Below are 20,857 nucleotides of genomic sequence, written 5' to 3' on the forward strand. Positions count from 1 at the left end.
TAAAGATTAACCGAAAACATGAACTACTCGTGCACGCAACAGGCCGAAGAGCTATCGACAGTGTTGCTTGCTTTTTAGTGTTGTGGCCAAACCTATTTATCTCACTAAGTTGTTGCTGACACACTTCACACTTCACGGCAAAAGTCATGAGTCAGTGTCAGGCGCCGATACCAAAAATAACAAAAATAATCAAAAACCGAACAAAACTCTCAACAATAAAAAACAAAGAATTAGCTAATGGACAAATGTTGGTTTTTAATTGACGCCTTTGAGCAGCACGCGCCGCTTTGAATTTGAATGTTTATTGATTTCTTACTTTTATTTCTGTTTTCAAATTATTTTTTGTATTTCTATTGTTTTTTTTCTTCTTTTGTTTTCACCTTAATTCGTGTTCTATTTGGCCAAACCGGTTGACATTTAAGTGAAGAAAGTAAAGTAAATTATAAAGCTATATTTTCAGACTAGTATTTGCAATGCTTTATATAAGTAAGATGTAATATATGCCTACACGTGCACTTATATAAAAGCTTCAAAAACAAAAACTAAAAATGTTAATTTTGATAATTCGTTAAAATCCACTAAAATTTCTTTAAATATAAATCAAGCAGACTTGAATGAAATTTCGACAAACTTTAAAACACACAAAAACCGGCTTTGTTTTTGAGAGTTTGAAGCCCCGCCAGAAAGCATCATTAAGCTTAGTCGACACACAAGACACGCATAAAAAACCGCAAAAAAAAACTTAATATTTTAAGCATTTCGATTTTGTTACAGCCAAAAATAGAAATGATAGCATGTCCCCAAATCTCATCTACATATTCTAATATATTTTATGCTAATTTCGACCTAATCATTTCAGCATCGGGCATCAGTACGGAGGAGAGATCAATCATCTTGCAGGAACACAATCGCCTGAGGCAACTTGTGGCCACCGGACGCTATCCGGGCCAACCGGGTGCCGAGAATATGCGCGAAATCATCTGGGATGACGAGCTGGCTGCCCGTGCCCAGCAATGGGCCGATAATTGTCAGTTCCGACACGATCCGCATCGCACAATAAGTAAGTTACTATATATATAAGTAGTTTCATTACCTTTTGGTGAAGATTATGCATGAACTTCCTGGCTTAAGACTCCCCACATAGCGCATGATATGCCGACAAATACGACTCCCGGCACTTTGGGCTGAGGTTTGCATGTGTTAGTTTAAGTTATTGGTAACGTACTCCCCTTCGTTCATTATCCTGCATCCTTTACACAATGCTATAAAACACTAATACTAACCAGGTTGCCTCCCCACAACACATTTATATAAGAATCTTTTTACATACACACCTTTTTCCCTGACAAAGTATACTCATCTTTTGACTATCCTTAACTAGATCGCTTTACCATGGGTCAAAATCTGGCCATTATTTGGAGCACTGCACCGTTGGATGCCGATGATGGTGATTTTCCCCTCTCGCATTCAAAACTGGTTCAACGAGGTGCAAAAGTATTCATTCGGCGACGCCTGGTCACCCAAGACTGGTCACTACTCGCAGCTCGTTTGGGGTGAGACGAGTCTGGTCGGTTGCGGCTTTGCCGAGTACAAAGATAACATCAAATACAACAAGCTCTACGTGTGCAACTATGGACCTGGGTAAGCACACACACACTGATTCCACGTTGCTATCGAAATAAACTAACGTGTTTTGTTGCTATTACAGTGGCAACGTTGTCGGTTATAATCCCTACGAGGTTGGAAAACCATCGTGCTCCACCTATGGCATGAAACCATCGTCCAGGTATCAGGGACTATGCGCTGCACCCGGTGCATCTCCAGCAGTGGCAAATAGCGTCTATGGCGGCAATACTTTTGAAACGTATGAGTACAGCTACAACTCAGCTACAACGCTTAATAGCAACAGCAACCAGAACAATAACAACAACAAGCCGACTAACAACATTAACAAGAGCAACATCAACAACAACCGCAACTACAATAATCCCAACACCCAATTTGCATACTCCTCCCCCCAAATTCCCTACACAGGCAGCGGCACCATCAGCATCAGCGACGTCGTCCGGTGGCAGCTCCTTTGGCACTAAGACACGCGGCGGTAGCCAGGCCTATACAACGGAGATTAGTCAACAGCATTCCGGCAAGTACAAGCACAAGCTTGAGGCATATCGGCCCAGTGCTGCAGAATTTGAGAAGTCCGTACAGAAGCATACAATACTACGCACCTATATAGAGCAGAATCCGAATGAGCAGCCAGCGGTAGTACCGGAGCAGCAAGCAGCCGGACCGGAAGCGTCCAGCACCCCGAAACCGAGTCGTGGCTGGAGCCTATTGTCTTGGCGCGGCTAAGAACGTCCCCCCACACATTATGTCATGCCCCATTTTGCCGCAGAATGTATTAGCTCACCCAAGCCCAGTAATAACTACTATGTAGTATCATTAGAACCATCTTCGATTCTGAGTTTCAAACTACCATCTAACATATACTTCTTGTACGTATTCGTATACCTCCCTGGTACCTCATGCAAAGACCAGACAACATATCTATCTCTCTAGCGCATACTCGTATATAGCGAATAATAAATAGCCTTTTATTTAAAACATTCAAACATATTGAAATTGCCATATGAAGTACATTACATACCATCTTAGTGCTACGATACTTGCTTATTTTGGAATTTTATATTTAAAATTATTTATATTGTATTATTGAAACCATCAAATGGAACATTAATTGCTATATATTTTAGCTACTTTTTCGCATGATTCACACTGCCACTCAGCTCGAATCATTAGAATATGCATCATCTCAAATCAAATCACTTCCGAATATTTGTATCAAATGTTTGTACCAAAAAATTACAAATCTAAATTTCCATTAATAAGCGCCTAACATCAACTACTTATTGTGTTATAGTATTGTGTTCAAAATAAATAAAACAGCAAGATGATATATTATATGAAAACACTGAAAAGTCTTTTAATATCACTTTGCTTATTGCGGGACTTCAACATGCTAGTATGAAGATCGCACTTCAACTGACAATAAATTGGCAAAAAAAAGCTTTTGAGTTGAGTGCTAAATAATAAACATCGTGAAGCAAAGTCATAGCCTCACTCATATATATGTACATAGGGATAATAGTGGGTTTTATTTATGAATCCAACTTTCTTAAACTGCAGATAGACGGTAGAAAAATTTAATAAGTGAATGCAGCTGAAGAACTCTTGGAATTAAATATTCGCTGATTGTTTAATTACGTCGCTTGGAAAGCTTTGAACTAAGTGCTTAATAATAAACATAGTGAAGAGTGTCACATTCAAACATAACTACATATATCCAGGTGTGCGAACAGTAGGATCACAATGGCTTTAAGTATTAATCTACATCTTTCGGATAGACATTAAGTAAACTTTCGCCTATGATAAAATATTATCTCTTTGCCTTCATTTGAATGTCAAAAGAATTCTATTTTGGAAATAAAATATGATAAGAAATTAAATTATAAAATGTTCTTATCGAAGATTTCATACTCTTCCCATTTGGTTAAATCAGTGTTATCAAAGTTACTTTTAATAACACCATCAAAGTATAATACCCTCAACAAGAGTATTTTTGTTATTTTTTTCTGCAAGTATGATAAGCGTACGCCAAAATAACTGAAGAATGGTTATCTATATAGATGGTATTAGAAGAAAGTGTAACTACCACATGGTCAATATAATAATCTTTTGATATTTATCACGCATATAAAGCATAAAAGCGCTTGGTCTGAGATGTTTTGGCTGTAGTCATTCGAAAAATCTGAATTCAGTATGATCGCTGCACCTTTACGCTCGCCAACATCGCCGACGGAAGACAAGAAGCTCCCTTATAACCTCACTGGCAAGGGATACGGCAAGGATGGCGTTAAGCTGTTCCATGTAACTCGCGATGGGGCTTATCATAGCGTGCAGGAGTTTGACATTAAAGTGCATATTAAACTTAGTGGCAATAAGGAGTACACTGAGGGTGAGAACTCAGAAATTGTTGACAGCGATGCCCTGAGAAATATTATATGTGTGCTTGGAAAGAAACAAGGCATTGAAGGTCCCGAAAAGTTTGCTTTGCTGGTCGCCAGGAAAGCTCTTGAGCAATACGCGCACATTGTCGAAATCTCATTGAACGTTGAAACTTACCCTTGGCGACGCATTAGCCAAGATAAAACCAAACCAGATGGATCTACAACCAATTATCAACATAATCATGCATTCATGTTCACCTCAACTGCGCAGCGTTACTGCGAAGTAATTGTGAGACGTCAAGGTAAGATAATGCCTTAAAAATCTGCGATGCTAAGGATTCATAAGGAAATTATTTTTTCAATTTTTAGATGCAAAACCAACTGTAATAAGTGGATTCAAAGGTCTACGCCTTTTGAAGACCACCAAATCAACGTTTCTGCATTTTATTGAGGATGAATATACCACAACTCCCCAACTTCATGATCGTATGTTGTCCACCATTGCGGAAGGTGCTTGGGAGTACTCTGATTTTGAGAATGTTGACTTCACAAAGGACTGGGAGTCAGTGACAGAAACTGTGGTTAAGACTTTTGGTGGCGATCCCATTGATGGCACCGTATCAACCTCAACACAACGAACCTCTTATCTCTCAATTAAGCAGGTTCTTGATGATCTTCCCCATGTTGCAGTTATGTCTCTAACTCTGCCAAATAGGCACTACGTTCATTTCGATATGAAGCCCTTCAAGAAATTGGTGCCTGGAGAAAATAACGAAATTTTCATTCCTCTCGATAAGCCATATGGCATCGTTTACACTCAGTTGTCACGTAAGGATCTTAAAAGTCATTATTGATGAGTGTATAAAATGTTAATAAAAACTTTTATAAAAGTATAAAATATTAGTATAAAGTCTGGCAATAAAAAGCAAAGAAATTTGCATATCCAATTTAAAGATTTCATCAATACTTCAAACACTTGATTTGACCCTTCCCCAACTTTAGGCGTATATGAGGAAAACTTAATTTTTCATGGTGTAAACTTTGAACTGTTAGCCTTAAGAGAGCAATACTCTGTTCATTTGTACTGCGCATGAGTGAGAGTTAGTATTTAAGCACTTGGTCTGGGCGTCTGCTGAATACCTGCTGAATATTCTGGAGAGAAACTGAGAGAGTGAAACTGATAACAGCTTCAGAGACAGTTGGAAATATGCTTTATATTCAGTAAACGCAATAATGAAGTTACGTTCCGAGAGCAATTAATGCGGATGTATACTCGAAATACGATAATAATAACGACACTCAAACAAATATAATACATTGCACAATAGTGCGCAAGATGTTTATATAGTACGAATATGCAGCATAATGGTTAATGGAATTAGTCAATTCACTATATTGCTGAATTAATCTTATGGCCACAAGTAAAGGACACCTTGAACACCTTGCACCTGTTCAAGGTCGTTGAGCTATGCAAGTAGAGTTAAGTGCGCGAAAGCATGGAAAATGATGTCAGTGACTGACAACGTCCTTTGAGAGTGGCATATATACTTAGGAAGCTTCAACTGAGCTCACTTTCAGTTTCCCTTCACAATGGAATCTTTATGAATCGTACTCAAAAGGGCAATTCGTGCCGTGATTGGACCCACACCTTATCTAAATACTTTTTGCCAGCATTGTTCTTGTTATAATTGTGCAGTTTATCTGCTTGTAAGCTGTCCCCGTTGTAACAGTCCTATGACATCTTACATATCGCATTCATAAATGGCTATAAATTTTGGTTACATCCACAAACAGAGTCTCACACAATGGGTGTCAATTTCATGTTTGACACGAAATTAAGATAGCAGAGCAATTCTGTCAACTGCTGTATCGGTATCATACAATCACATGACAGCTATAAAACATATAAAGGGGTAAGTCATGCCATAATGTTTAATAATGTTGTTGTATTTACCCAAACAACTCACACATACACACACACACACTCAAAAAGTAAACTCATGCCAGAGCAGAGTGGACCAAGACCGAACATTGGTGGGCAGAATGTAACTTTCGTAGACCACACTGAACGCACTTCATCATCTTGAGCACTCACAGAGGCTGGCAGCGTGAAATTAACTGCCAGAGTCCTTCTTGGCAGGACAATTTTTATTTATACATCGCCATGGTCATACATTAAATTATGACGCGCACTGCAGCCCGACAAAGTGTCGTTTACTGTCACACCAAGATGTTGAGGCCGAGGCTGATTCTGATTCTTATTCTTATTTGGACACAGCTCCATCCATGTCGCTGCGCTGTGCAGTCATGGGAAAATGTGAAATCCTTTCCTTTCTTTTAATACAAATGTCAATTTGCTGCAGCTGTCACTGGAGAGTTGCAATATTTGAGCTTATGCGTGAATGACTCCAGATTACTCCACAGAAAGAAAAATAAAATTAAATGGCCCTGTTTAATTAAGCGTCTTCAAATATTATATGTCTTAAGTTGGCAAGTTGACTCGCACGAAATCCCATCCACAAAGGATTGTTAATCCTTTGGCTTCCATTAACGGGAACTTATAAATAGCAACGAATTAATTAAATTTCTTTTAATTGAAAATATAAGGGATTATACTATTCTATCTCTTTTGAAATTCGCAATGACTATTGTCAGCATTGTCTTAAAAAAAAAAATAAATGATTAAAAACGTTATTTGCAATGATACTTTGCTTACAATTAACGATATTTAAATTAATATATGATTTAAAGAATATTAATACATATTATTTGCTAGCAAAGTGTTGCATAAATTTAGGAGGCTTTATTAAAAATATTGCGTACTTTTTGGCTGTGCAGTTAACAACTAAATGATAAAGAATATCTATCTTATCGTAAAGATTGTAAATTGCATCATTTTCTTGGAAGGAAGAATTACTTTTAACAGTTTTTGTTTACGTACTGTAAGCGAAACAGTTAATCCATACATTAAATCTGATGATGCAAAGTATTAATCAAATAAATTCTAGATCCCCGAGTGTGGCGTTGTCTTGTACTAAAAGATTTCTTTAAAAATTAAACTAACTTTAAATAAACTACGTCTTAAGATGTCTTAAGTAAGCGAACCTTAGCACTGACTATCTAAATTATGTTATTCTAAAATGTCTATGAAAGTGGATCACTCTTGTACTCACCTGCAAGATACCACGAGTGTTAACTAATTAACAAGATGCCAAATGACGGTATTAGATGTGTCTATTCTGTTTTTATTTACCCTTGTTCATACGCAATAAACTAAAGCTACAATAACTACAGAATAATTATCTTAAGAGATTGCATTCGTAGAAAGTTGTGTCACCTCAAGGTCGAAAGAATAATAATTGGCGTGTACGACGCTTTTAGGGGCGTAACTCAGATTATCACAATAGTAGAGAGTGCAAAATAATCCATAAAAGCAGTTGGTTAGTTCGCTTTGCAATAGTCATCGAGTAATATCCAAATCAGAATGTTTGCAACACCTCTGCGTCAGCCTGCGAGCAGACAAGTGCAATCCTCACCAGCTTCTCAATTTTACGAGATCACCGATAAAGGCTATGGCAAGGATGCAGTTAAGCTGATGCACGTCAGCCGTAAGGGTGCCGTGCATTCCATCCAAGAGTGCGAAGTGGGCACCCATCTCAAACTCTACACCAACAAGGACTTTCTTCAGGGTGACAACATTGATATTGTAGCCACCGATTCGCAGAAGAACACAGTCTATTTGTTGGCTAAGAAATATGGTTTTGAAAGTCCTGAGAAGTTTGCCCTAATCCTTGCAAAGCATTTTCTGAACAAATATTCGCATGTCGAGGAAGCGCATGTACATATTGAAGCCTATCCATGGAAACGAATTCGCGAGGAGTATGGCGATAGTTATCTGCTACATAACCACGCCTTTCTTTTTACGCCCACTGCGACGCATTTCTGCGACGTAATTGTGAAACGTCATGGTAAGTAAATGACAATAGAGATGTAATTCGTGAACACTGGCTAAGTTATTCCATGTTTTTAGATCCCAAGCAAACTGTTATCAGTGGAATCAAAGGCCTACGTGTTCTAAAAACAACTCAATCGTCGTTTGTCAATTTCGTGGACGATGAATATCGCACTCTGGCCGATCAACATGATCGAATCTTCAGCACTGTTGTGGAATGCACTTGGGAGTATTCAGATATTGAGAATCTCAATTTCATCAATGCCTGGGAGTCCGTCAAAGACATTGTGCTTAAGAACTTTGCCGGAGATCCAAAAGTGGGCATCCCCTCGCCCTCAGTGCAGCACACTCTCTATCTCACTGAGAAACAGGTTCTGGATACTCTTTCTCAAGTGGCAGTTATCTCCATGTGTTTGCCTAATAAGCACTACTTTAATTTCGATACGAAACCATTCCAACAGTTAGTTCCCGGCGATAATGATGAGGTGTTCATTCCTACCGATAAGCCACATGGCACAATCTACGCCAAGCTATCGCGCAAGGATCTGAAAAGTCATCTTTAAGTAGACCAACAAATTTTAGTTTCTTTTTAAAATTTTAAATAACTTTTTATGCAATATATGTATATAACAGAATTTAGAACAAACTATAAATGATTTAATACATCCATCAATGATGTTTTTTAAAAATGTTTTCAAATGTTGATCTTTGCTTTATTGGTAAATGCAATCGACTTCGTTTTAAATTTTATTTTGCTTTCCTGTGCACATTTATGTGTGGCCTCTGGTCTATTTGGCAATTATTCTAGATGTGGATGCGATGTACTCAGGGAAATCATAAACGCCTCCCAATCAACATATTGCAAAACGAATGAATAAAACGAATAAAAAGCATGGAAATGAAACAATATAAATATATTTTTTTATATCTGCCCACATATCGTATGTACATATATGCGTGAATACTTGTGCAGAGATAAAGAAAAAGTATATATTGAAAAAGTTTTTCAATTTCAGTGAAGCTTTTATTTTGCATGCAAAGATATCGCACAGACACCCCGAGAACTCTCGGCCCCGAAATTCTCCGCCCTCCACAGAATAGCAGTCAATGCATGCAGCAACCAAAACTATTTTGTTCCTAAAGAGAGAAATCCTCACACACACAAAATTAGAAAAACGAAGCCCGACAACAGAACGCAAATTGTAAGCAATAAGCGAAAATGAAATGAAAAATCATGAATGGCCACAAGCGACGCGTTGAGGAGAAAACAAGATAAGGGGGAAGGGATTGAGGAGGAATTGGAAGCGGGTTACCAGTGAAATCAAACCAAAAAAGCATTTGCGAATATTATTGGTGCGATAGCTTGGGCTGCGAATGCAACCAGAACCAAAGGTATGCATGCTCTGTGCTGTTGGCCGTGAAATGGAAAGCGAAGGGCAACATAAGCTGAAAATTACCAAAACCAAGCGCAGTTCAACTATAGAATAACCACGCAAATCTCCCTTCCCTGCTCCTCTGCATAGAAATCGAAATAACCAGAGAGAGTTGAGCAGGCGAAGCGTGTTATAGAGTTTTTCAGTTAACTCTTTTGTATTTATTTACAACGCTTTTTGGTGTTTCGTTGAAGTTCTATATATCTAGTATAGAGGGGTCCCTGCATTCTACAATCTATTTTCACTTTTAAAATGCTGATATTCAACAGAATTTAAATTTCAATGAAAAATGTAATTTGTCTATTTACGCTATGATAATATTAGTCATTGTAATTCCTGAAATATAAACAGAAACAGAATTACTAAAGTGTGAAATAAAGCAATTGCCGTCAAAATGCAAACAATTAAGTCTACTTTATCTGCGTCAGATAAACTACGTTGGCATGATGACGAAATGATAAATAACAATAAAATCAAATCTTGAGACAACCCTATCTTTATGATGAGTACTAAATTAATTAACTTCCATAATGCCGCTTATATTTCTATAAAATTTAATGAGATGGCAAACACAGGCAGCCGTCTTCCGTTTCAAGTTTATTTGGCATATTAGCCTTTTAACATAGAAGCGTTTTCAGTAAAATTCATATTTATGACAAACAGTAGCATATTTTCGTCAACATTTGCTATTACTTCCTTTAGTTTCGAAACCTAAAATTTTTGCAAGTTGTATAAATGCTATGTCTATTAAATTTAATCTTAGGTAAACGTACAATTTTATTTAGTTATACTCTACAATAAAGCCAGTGTGGTTTATAAGGGTTAAAATCCACCGAGCTACCGAAAATCATATAAAAATGCAAATTCAAAACACATATTTCAATCTTGCGTATAATCAGACATAAAACTAAAGTGAAAAGCCAAAGAAAATAAGAACTCAAAAAAAATAACTTCACCAGTCAGAAAATTGCAAAATAATCTAAAGGTTTCCAAGGGAAACTGCGACCACCTGACCCTCCAACCCAGGACAAGTTGATTGTGCAAAATGTTTTGAAGGTCTGTTTTCAATGTGAAATTCATCATATTTACATAATTTTTGGCCAGGAAGTGTTGGCCAATCAGTAAGCCAATCAACACTATTATTGTGTCTAATGAAAGCTCAACCACAGAGATTGTATCTATGTATAAGTTGGTCGGCTGTTGTATCTTCTCCATGGGTTCCATCACATCCATTCACAATCCATCATCAACAATCCCAGCACGTAAACGTATTTGTCGGTGTTAATCAGTGGGAAGAGAATTTTCGTATGAGCACTGGACACAATTTAGAATCAAACATTTAAAAAACGAATGCGACACAAGTTTATGTTATACGTTGCTCAATAATATTTTCAAGAAATGTCGAAAACAATTTAATTATACTAGTGTCTAAGGCTACATTGTTTTGCTTTTAGTCAGGCACATTCACAAATTTGTACATTCACCTTAAAATATACAGTCAATATTTATCTTGCGGGTTGTGTGGATTGAATAAGTAATTCTAAATACAATATTTGCTATCTCTACGAATTTTCACACATGAGTTTATTGATGGTAATAAGGCGACAAATTTGTTAAATATAAACTTAGTCACAACTTATTGACTCGCCTATCCCAAGTCATTAGACAACAGCATTACTGTTAGGAATTCTCCTAATTACTAACTGTGGTATATGGCCGAAATACTTCGCCAGTTGTGTTTATCTGAATATTACTCTTAATTATGTGGCGTATATTTGTAATGCTCTTGCTTGTTGCTCGCCTCCAGCCAGAACGTTGTAATTCCAATGCAATTATTGCAAATATTCAAATTGTTGCAAACTTGTTGAATATTAAATAATTTCATTTCATTTGTGAAGCATCTGATACCATAGTTTCCATAGAGTGGCTTTCGTTGTTGGTGTGATTTACCAGCCGCAAGTCTGCTGCGGATGTTGCCCCAAATGCTTCAACAATATGCAACACTTTAGCTCCAAGCTCAACTAAACTTTTGTGGTCCTCCGTCTGTCCGTGTGTTATTGTGTGTGTGCGTGTGTGTGTGTGTGTTTGAGCGAACAATTGGCAAAATGGCGCAAGTGTGCTTGTCATTCCTCTTCTTCTTTTGGTATTTGTTGTTATTGCTCTTATTGCTGAATGTGCAGTGGCGTAATTAATTTGAAACGGCGCCAACATCGGATGCGAATGCTCCTCTCCCATATGCTAATTGTGCTCATCCGCATCCACATCCGCATCCGGAGAATTCAGAAATTTTCCGTTACCATTGATGGACTTGTCAGTTGAAAAATAAAAATAATTTACATCGTACAACAATATTCATTTCAATACCAAAAGCAACTTTATTGCTTTTAATATTTGCATTATTTCTCAATTTGTTGTGCAAATTTTTATATTGCAAGCATTTCGTGCAGCTGCCGCACGAACACACGAACAAGCGTCACATATACAGACACATACAGTCGCTCACACACATACTCTTACATACGAAAGACAACTCCCCAGAGCAATTGTTGTCACTTTGAACAGCAGCTGCTTAAAATTCAATAAATGAAAAAACGAGTGCGCATGCAAATTGCGCCTAATAAAAGCCTTATTTAGGTATACAGCATGCTGTCGAAATTATTTATGCTAAGTATTTTCATATATCGAAGCTATATGTATTAGTTTTAAGAGTTGCCCGTTGGCAAAATCTATTGAAGTACTTTCCATTTCATAATAGTCAAATGCTGAATATACATAGACAAATCTCGAATCCTTCTCTTCTTAAAGCATTTCTAGCGGGTTGTTTTTTTTTCTTTTGTGGCTCACGTAATGCTGTATACAGTATTTATATGCATTAGTTGATTTATCATTCAGGTCGCGTTTAGTACATCAACATTTACAGCTACAATAAGACAAAAGACTCACGAATGTCAATGTTACACACATGCGTAGACATTTACTCTGTGTGTATGTGTGAGTGTTGTGCCTTGTCAATTGTCACTTTTGTTGGCCGACTTTAAAATGTATTTTTTATAAGATTGCGGAACTTACTGCAAAGAAGAGGGTCTTGGGCACCCAGCTGAGAGGGACTTGAAAGTGCTGCCCATTTGGGGAGCTACTGATGGCTTTTTGCTCTAATGCTTCGCACTAATGAAAAAGTTTTTATTGCCACCGCACACATGCGTGAACTTTCAAATTCAGAATGCAGAATAAGATGCCAACTATGTATAGGGGCAGGACCTGGAACCAGTCGCATAATAAATGAACTGCTAAGAGGCGTGCCCAAGGCACAGATGCCTCTAGAGATTGATGACATTCAGCCGAACGAAGCAGCCGACCGAGGCTTTCACATCTAATTAAAAACACAAGGGCTTCAAATCAAGCAGCTCCACCGCCCACTACATACATACTACTTATGTATAGCAAATAGAGGAGCACTATAGCAGACCCAGAGGAACCACAAACGACTCACATTACTCATACGTTATAAACACATTAAAGCAGCTGGCAACTTACGAGTAAAATCTAAACAATAATTACACATGCGACCCGCATACGGCTGGCAACCTCAGTGCAGCTTTACCGTTGTCTGACATATGTTTAGACGATAGCTCCCTGGAGAGGCCAACTCGGAGTTCAAGTCCGTCCAAAGCCGACGCCAACGACGCGTCAGTGATGCCAACACCGACGCCAACGCCGCATTGAAGCTGAAGCTGATGCCGAGGATGGCCATAAACGTAAGTGAATTAACCATTCAACTAACATTATGGCCATTAAATCATTTTTGCAAGCACCGCATGCGATGGGCTAGCAAAGTGAAAGGCAACCCCAGAAAACACCAGGAAATCGTTGAGAGCCGAGCCCTGTGTTGCCGCATTTTTTGGGGCGTGTTGTAAGCGAACATCACACATTCACTTTGGGGCGCAACCACACAAAAAGAAGAGAACTTGTGAACTAATTTGTTGCGCCTACCCCTCCACACACACAGCTGGCCAACCCATCCCCAAAATGCCAAGCGTGCGTGTGTTTTGCAATTGAAGCTCAACTACAAAGTGTATGTGAAGGGAGCGCGGCCTACTAAAAAAAAATGTGTTTACAGCGTTGCAATTAATGGCGCTGCACACGCAATGTACCCCGCTGGCTTGCCAACACCTCACTCGGGGTGTGGCATCACTTGCCAGCATAAAAAACTCAAAGGCAACAACGGGAATTAGATGCATCAGAAACTTGAGGGGGAATCTCAAAGGTTATCCGCAAACTGTGGCGTTAAAAAGGCGTGAAACGTTTGGTTTATATCCAGCGATGTCAGACAAAATCAATTTATGTGCACGCATTGCTCATTTGAAGGAACTTAGTGAACGCTGAGTGGCACCCTGCGATGGTAATTTATTAAAAAAGCAACAAATATAAAAATATATACTGGAAAATACTGAACTCATTTAAATTATTAAAATAATTAAAACCAAAATTTGTATAGTAGACAGTTTTTGAAATTAAGACATTTTTAACTCAAACAAATTTTTAAAGATCGGTTGACAAAATATAGAAGATTGTAAAAGCAAATTGTCTGATAAATTAAAAGTAATTCGTATTATTCACAGCTCAATATACAGACTCCAGCGGGAGTCAATATAAGTCATTCGTCTGGGTTCTATGTGCTGTTCTTATCTTTATGGCGAACATGGTCGTATATTTATATTGCGTAAGGTGAGGAGAAATAAATTCTTAACGAGCAGCGAGCGAGCAACAAAATGAGCCGTAAAGCAATCAATTTGCCATGTGTTTTCATCTACTCATCTTGGAAAATATACTTGAAAATGCAAATGTATACGAAATCATACAATCTGGGCACATCAGCATCAGCATCGGAGACAAGTACAGGTACAGGTAAATGTTAGGGGTTGAGAGGCAGACGGGTATCTCAACAGATTTATATTTGCATTTTACATTTTTACAATTTCAGAATTTTACAACTGAATTGTGCGTGCAAAAAACGAATGCAAACAATTATCAAGCAGCTCGTATGTTGCCTTTGATAAATATGATATATAATTGTAAATATTTGCTGGAGCGCACGTATGACAAAATAAATACGCAGCCAAAGCACTGCCATAATACGAGTAAATAAATAATACAATATCTCACACCCACACATACACAAGAAACGTGCTGCTGTCAACGTTTGTAATTTTTAATAACAACTTTAATAATTTATGACCAAAACTTTTGGGTGCAATCAACGATTACTACAAGCAGAGACAAGAAAGACTGAAATCGACTTTCGAATTCAGATACTTACCCCAAAATCCTTTTTCCCTTTGAATGATATTCAGATGTCAGCTAAAACACTCTCAGTTTGAACTGTGAATTGATGTGTTGAGCTTTTGCTTTACAGGTCACTGTACTTATAGCAGGGTCATTTTGTCTGTACGCAACCCCGAATGAAATTTATAAACAGAGAAAAACATGCAAAGAGGGATGCGTAAAAATATTTTGCCCCAGGCGAGACTGAAAATTGTCTGAAATTAGTTTGAAGGGTGCATAAAATTATGGAAATGTGTAAAGCAAAGGCATATTAGTAGACATTGGGAGGGCTTGAGCATATGTTAACTATAAGTAGATTCAGCATATGTTTAGAGAAAACTTAATTGATTGCATTAGATTTTAATATGAATATATTGCTTTTAAATTGAAACGCCGTTAGCGTCGACAGTCACAAGCATTCACATACGTAAGTCGCTTACATTAATTTACTCTATATTGGCTTGTTGGCATATTAGTTATTCCACATGCAGCTAATTTGAAGTCTCGCAAACTTGGCTAATATACTTGACCTAACAAATCATCCATACACAAGGGTAAAGGATCACATTCAGCTAAAGTTCTTGGCCAAGAAACTTGTTAGCATGTTTACTGAGGGACTGCGACTGGAAACTGTCTTGTTGTTCAGTTCGTTGGCAAACAATGCGTATACGTATTAAGCCAAAAGCAGAACAGTTAACTAATTTGGCCTAGTTGGCCAAGTCAAGCCAAAGCCAGTTGGCATAAACAAACATATGTATGTATTTCAACCTCTGGGCCCTGCATTCTACTAACTGAGGACCATTTTAGATGCCGTTCATTTGTTAATGTGTGTGCTTTAGGCCAGTAAGGTGGAGCCTCTTTTGTTGCCTCTAATTAAAAGCCACATGAGTACATATACAAACGAGTATGCTGTTGGTAAGATGACTTACAATTTAACACTGTCACGCATCGTTTCGTGTGGGGCTTCAACCTTTTGGGCCAAAAGGTAATGCTAATCACGGAGGGTTCAGGCATTCGTTTAACGACTGCGCTGCGGTGACATGGTGAGCACGCCCATCCAAGACTTACAATTAGACTAATGAACGCCGCATCAGAGCTGCGTAATTTGATGGCCAATTCTCATTTGAACCACGTCTGGCAAAGATATGCAAGCAAAAAGAGTCAGTCAGACTATGAGTCAGACAAGGGGAATTCCTTTGAGCGCGCTGTTTTGTTTGTTCTGTTTGTTTTATCGTTGCATTTGCCTTTTGCCAATTAAAATAAATTATAATCCAATTTAGCCAGAAAAAGGCAACGCCATAAACTGGCGCTCTTTTTAGAGAAGTTTACACAATTACGCGCAGATTTATAATGTTTTTAGGCAATGACAACGACAACGGCACAAGCATCAGCAATAATAATATCAAGAAGAAAATCTGCGATTTGCAACGTGCCAGACACGAATAAGTTAGTCCCGGAGCTTCATTGCCTCTGGAGAACAAAAATGTGTAATGTAAAATACAAGAATAATGAAATACGTTCAACCATCGATGGTTTCGAGAAGGCTAGAAACAACTCCGTCGGTATGTCTTCCTTTTTTGTACGGTGCTGCATTTGACGTTCTGTTCCTTTTATTTTTTTGGTTTTTGAATTTTTTTATGCTGAGCTTTTCGCTTTTATCGCCGCGAAAGTAGACTCGTTAAAAACATTTTTTACTTATTGAAATCGACAGGGAGGCTGAACGACAACGACGACCACTTTGATGGATTAAAAGTTAAATGGCTCTTGTAGACGCCCTGGGGAATTTCACTGGCCAGACAATGAGCCAGACATTGGCCGCACGATTTAAATGCCAACAAACCGAAAAAAGTTGACCCAAAAAATTTGTGTGAACTGCACGATAATCATTAAAGCACGTTAGCGTATCAAAAGCTAAAACACCTTGAAACAAGTGCTAAAAGGTATCACAAAATTTGAATTGTTCTCGACGAGAGAGCGAGGTATTTTAAATTTATAGCTTTAAGCAAATTCAAATTGCAAACACATTAAAGACAAAGCCAAGTGCAACAAGGTGTTTAAAAAGCTAAGTCCAGCATGGATTATTTATAAGGATTTACTTACTATCTGTGTTCAACCTTGTTGCCTGCGGGGTATCAGTCTGACTGTCTGGCATTACATTACGGCCATTGACAGAATGATCGGCGTCGTTTATGTATGTTGGAAATGGCAGAAATGGTTTTGCTCCTTGTTCAATGGGCATGTTAAGCTTAACGAGTGCATTGTGTGGATGTATGTTGAGTGTGAATATGTGGGAGCAGTTTTAATTGGATAATGCAGAGCATTGAGTGACAGCTAATTGCTGCGCTTAAAGTTGCACCATTTGGCTGGCCCGCATAACGTATACGCTCTGTGGGCAATGGAATGTGACTTTTGGCCTCCTTGTAATTAGCAGCATTGGCAATTGAAGTTGCAAACTTTTGGTTAGTTGCCAGTCACAGATGCTGTAGGATCACATTGTCTGCCTCGCTCACTATTTATAAATTTAATGGCTCGCCTTTTTTTTTAAAGCTTAATGCAATCGTGGCTGACAGTAAAGTTTGAGTGCTGTCAACGCCAGGCAAAGTCTCCGATGTGGCAAAAACTTTTGCGGTGATAAGCGTCAAGTTGCACTGACTTCGTTCGACTCCATCCGTGTGGCCTCTTCGGGGCTTTTGCCCTATCCTGTCCTGTTTCATCCTGTCTGTCGGCGCATAAAAGTGTGCAACACATTTTTTTTTGTTAGCTTCCGCATTTTAGCCAACTTGTTACTCAACTAGTACTTACAAGGATGTGACTCGTCGTCGTCGTCGGCGTCGTCATCGTCGTTCGGCTCCATTCTGTTGCCTTTTGCATCTGTTTTTTGTCGTCATATCAGTTTACGTCTGAATAGACACGTTATCTATACACAATATGGCTTTAAGTGAGCCCTGCCTGCCGCTGCACAGAGGTGTTGGCTCCCAGTAGATTCCAGAGCCAAGAGCCAAGGGCTCTGAATGTTCCAGGTTGCATGTTTTGAATGATATACCATACTCAGCCGCAACTCGTTAGCTTTGCCAGGCAAATACGTATACGAATACGACGAAAATACATATTCGTATAAGTGTAGAGTGTGGCAAAAATATGCAGATGTGTGCTGTGTTATGTATTGTGGCACAGCTCTTTTGTATTTTCTTGTCGAGACGTGCATTGTGTGTCGACATAATCCATTGCACTGTGCATTCCCCCATATAGCTGAAGGTCTCGCTGCAAGCCTCGTTTTTTGCTCTTTCAACTTACAAGTTTTGCTCGTTCGTCTTTTGCCGCAATTACCAAGCTCAAAGTTTATGGACTCTTGCGGCTGCTCGTTAGCCACATTTGTTTTATGCACGTGCACAATTCCATGTGCAAATTAATCAAGCCAAGTAAATCGAAAATTAAAGCACTTAGCACCTGCAAACGCAAACGTCAAGCAATTGAATTTTCCGTACAATAAACAATCAGCAAAATTGTATCGTGTAACTTGTACGCAATCGCCGAAGCAAATGCCATTTATTACAAATCAAATGACAGCTGGGATAGTCTACTTGATCCTCACACTTATTGGTCTTGCAAGTCTGATGCAAAATGCAAGTTTCATTGGGCACTTTGTTTCTGGAAGGAGCCCCCAGTAAATATCGACAGACATAAATAATTCATGCTTGATAAATTAAACAATATACTGAGCAGCCATTAGTTATGCATAACGTATACGGCGTGTGCGCCCAACTATAACACCCACATACACACAGCCGCAGCAACAGCTTCAGCGACAACTACAACTACAACTACAGCTGGAGCAACAGTAGCGAGCGACAATTGCAACGCCTGCGAAGCCCAAAGCCCGGAAACGGAAATGTGCATAGTGCATGCTATTTGCACAAATGTGACAGAGTCTGGGATGTGCAAACCATTGAAGGGGGATGTTAAATAGAGGGTGCGGATGTAACAGCTGAAACATTGTGAATATATTACGACTATTAAAATTCTTCGCAATTTTTGTAAAGTAAACTTTTTCTGTTCATTGAAATATTAAAGAAAAGATATGTCCACTTAGACTAAATGTTGAACCTAGTACCTTAAATGAAGTTATTTAATAGAGTAAAACCTTGTTTACACACAAATTTATGCAGGAACATGATGGCATCTAATTATACTTTTAACAGCACCTAAACTAACCCAGACAATAGCTCATCAGTGGTAAGTACCCGAGGCGTCTGCCCTGGAGGTTGCTTGCCGCAATGCAAACACAACTGTAATTATGTAATGCATAAAGGCAACATTTACCGTTGCAATGCCGTTGCAGGCACAACTTGCCTCCGGCGCATCCCTCCTCGTCTGCTTGTCCGTCCGGTGTGTGCAGACTCAAATGGCGACAGATACTGTAATTGAAATGAAAATTACTGCAGCCAGCAAGACGAAATGCTGCATTATTGCATGGGTAACAGAATGTGGGAAGACGGCTATTGATAGTTTCGGTGTCAAATTCTACAAAGCATACATAACGGAAACTGTAATTACGTATACGCCATGCTACCGTAGTGCATAACTTAAGCAAATAGCTGTCAAAGCTCTGCAATTCGGCAGTTAAAAATTACCAAACATGCAAGTAGATGTACTCTGGCTCACTTTCTACATCTACACGAATCGTACTCCATTTCACTTGCGGCAAGCAATTTACTTGCTCTTTGTTGTGCAACCTGCGGAAGATTTTAATGACGTTGCAACGACTGCTGCCGACTGCTTCTTCATGCGCCAACTTTTCTTCATCCCAGCTTAATATTCACATTTCCTGCTTAGAATTTAAACCGTAATTAGATATTTATGTTAAAAAAAAGCAAAATCTCTGCCTTCAAGCGTACGTTCACACAAACTGAATTAATTACCTTGATGATTGCTCTTTTCAATGCCTTGAAGCCACATTCTAAGAAATACCAAATGTAAGGATAAACTCATTGAGCACAGCAATATTATATTATTGAAGTAGATTGAAAATCTTGCTTGCCATTTGTTAAGCTTGATCGCGGGATTTAAATAGCAATTAACTTAAATGCTATTTAAAAGTCGCCAGCACAAGCAGCAGGAAAGCAAAGTTATCAGCATGTATTTTTTCTTTTTTTAAAGGCTCAGAATGCAATATGGCCATAAGACAGCGAGCGTATATATACACCATCACACACAATGGTTACGTAGCTTTTAAGCTGCAATAATAAAACAGCTTCACGGGATGTTTCCTCGCGTCTGCACGTAGCACTGCTCGCTGACTTCCTACAGTTCGTAATAAGGATTTTATGGAATTCTTTTAATTAATGATAAATATTGAACGGCCAGAACCCAATGCGAAATCCTTTTTAATGCACCAAGGTGATTAAACTTTCAATGGAGATGCGTGCTTAAATGATTGATTATTGCTTATCAGCAATAAACAGCAAATATCAATTGATCTATTGAAACTCTGAATTAACCAGCTGGTCTTCAAGTATTTTCTTTCTCATAGATGCATAGTTTATTACACAGCTTTACAAGCTGCTTTCTCAAATCAAGACTACATAACTTTCACAAAGTTATTCATATAATATTTACCAAAGCAACTTTTTAGTATTGCAACATATTGTTTCAGCTGGTCAGCTAAGCTTGAATTCCTCCCTGTAACCTACTATGCATTAGTTCCTGTGTTTGGTTATGTAAAAGTCAAACTTTCTTATTATTCCAATGAACAACTTTGAAATGGCCTTCACCAGCTACTTTACTAGTTACCAATCAAATACATACTAACTGGCAGGAAAAAAACAGCAAATTAAAATTTCCTAATACAATATAAAAACTTAAACCTTTATTGTCGATAATTTTTGGTATTCTTAAAAAGTCTCCGATTAATATACACATGTGATCATTTGAGGTAAAATGTTATTAATAGTACAACTAAGATAGTGAATTCACATTTAATATGATCCATTAAGCTAAAATTTTGAAGAAATAAATAGATATCGATATATAGATAGATATACAGAAATCTAATGATCTATTGTGCAATACACAACATATATGCGCATACGATAACCATTAGCAAAACGCAGATTAATTCAAACCATTCCAGAAAGCTTTTGAAG

The 20,857-nt window shown here is 38.2% G+C and overlaps 3 protein-coding genes and 2 long non-coding RNA genes across 6 annotated transcripts in view; 4 read left to right on the forward strand and 1 right to left on the reverse strand.

Annotated features, from left to right (window-relative positions):
* LOC132787657 (scoloptoxin SSD552) overlaps nt 1-2,970 on the forward strand; it is a 6,520-nt gene extending 3,550 nt beyond the window's left edge. The window contains 5 exon segments of the mRNA XM_060794870.1: nt 860-1,060; nt 1,382-1,452; nt 1,454-1,641; nt 1,709-1,988; nt 1,990-2,970. Of these exon segments, the coding sequence (XP_060650853.1) occupies nt 860-1,060; nt 1,382-1,452; nt 1,454-1,641; nt 1,709-1,988; nt 1,990-2,352 (1,103 nt within the window). The 3' untranslated portion in view covers nt 2,353-2,970.
* The window catches only part of LOC132787659 (uncharacterized), a 26,693-nt gene extending 16,124 nt beyond the window's left edge, over nt 1-10,569 (reverse strand). The window contains exon 1 of the long non-coding RNA XR_009632568.1: nt 10,482-10,569. This is a non-coding gene — a long non-coding RNA (uncharacterized LOC132787659). The remainder of the gene's footprint in view (nt 1-10,481) is intronic.
* On the forward strand, nt 3,513-4,936 carry LOC132787658 (uricase-like). 2 transcript variants are annotated; one of them, XM_060794872.1, is made up of 3 exons: nt 3,513-3,689; nt 3,760-4,309; nt 4,377-4,936. In XM_060794872.1, the coding sequence occupies exons 2-3, from the start codon at nt 3,820-3,822 to the stop codon at nt 4,859-4,861; spliced, it is 975 nt and encodes a 324-aa protein (XP_060650855.1). In that variant the 5' UTR covers nt 3,513-3,689; nt 3,760-3,819; the 3' UTR covers nt 4,862-4,936. The 2 variants fall into 2 exon arrangements, with proteins under 2 accessions (XP_060650855.1, XP_060650854.1); XM_060794871.1 differs by lacking the exon at nt 3,513-3,689 and having other exon boundaries at nt 3,747-4,309.
* LOC132785721 (uricase-like) lies at nt 7,478-8,638 on the forward strand. Its single transcript, XM_060791945.1, has 2 exons — nt 7,478-7,975; nt 8,038-8,638. The coding sequence occupies exons 1-2, from the start codon at nt 7,492-7,494 to the stop codon at nt 8,520-8,522; spliced, it is 969 nt and encodes a 322-aa protein (XP_060647928.1). The 5' UTR covers nt 7,478-7,491; the 3' UTR covers nt 8,523-8,638.
* LOC132787660 (uncharacterized) lies at nt 10,026-10,716 on the forward strand. The gene is made up of 2 exons (XR_009632569.1): nt 10,026-10,448; nt 10,562-10,716. It is a non-coding gene; the product is annotated as an uncharacterized LOC132787660 (long non-coding RNA).
* Nucleotides 10,717-20,857: the final 10,141 nt, after the last annotated feature.

The sequence above is a fragment of the Drosophila nasuta genome, chromosome 2R (assembly GCF_023558535.2).
Source record: "Drosophila nasuta strain 15112-1781.00 chromosome 2R, ASM2355853v1, whole genome shotgun sequence".
Classification (NCBI taxonomy): Eukaryota; Metazoa; Arthropoda; class Insecta; order Diptera; family Drosophilidae; genus Drosophila; species Drosophila nasuta.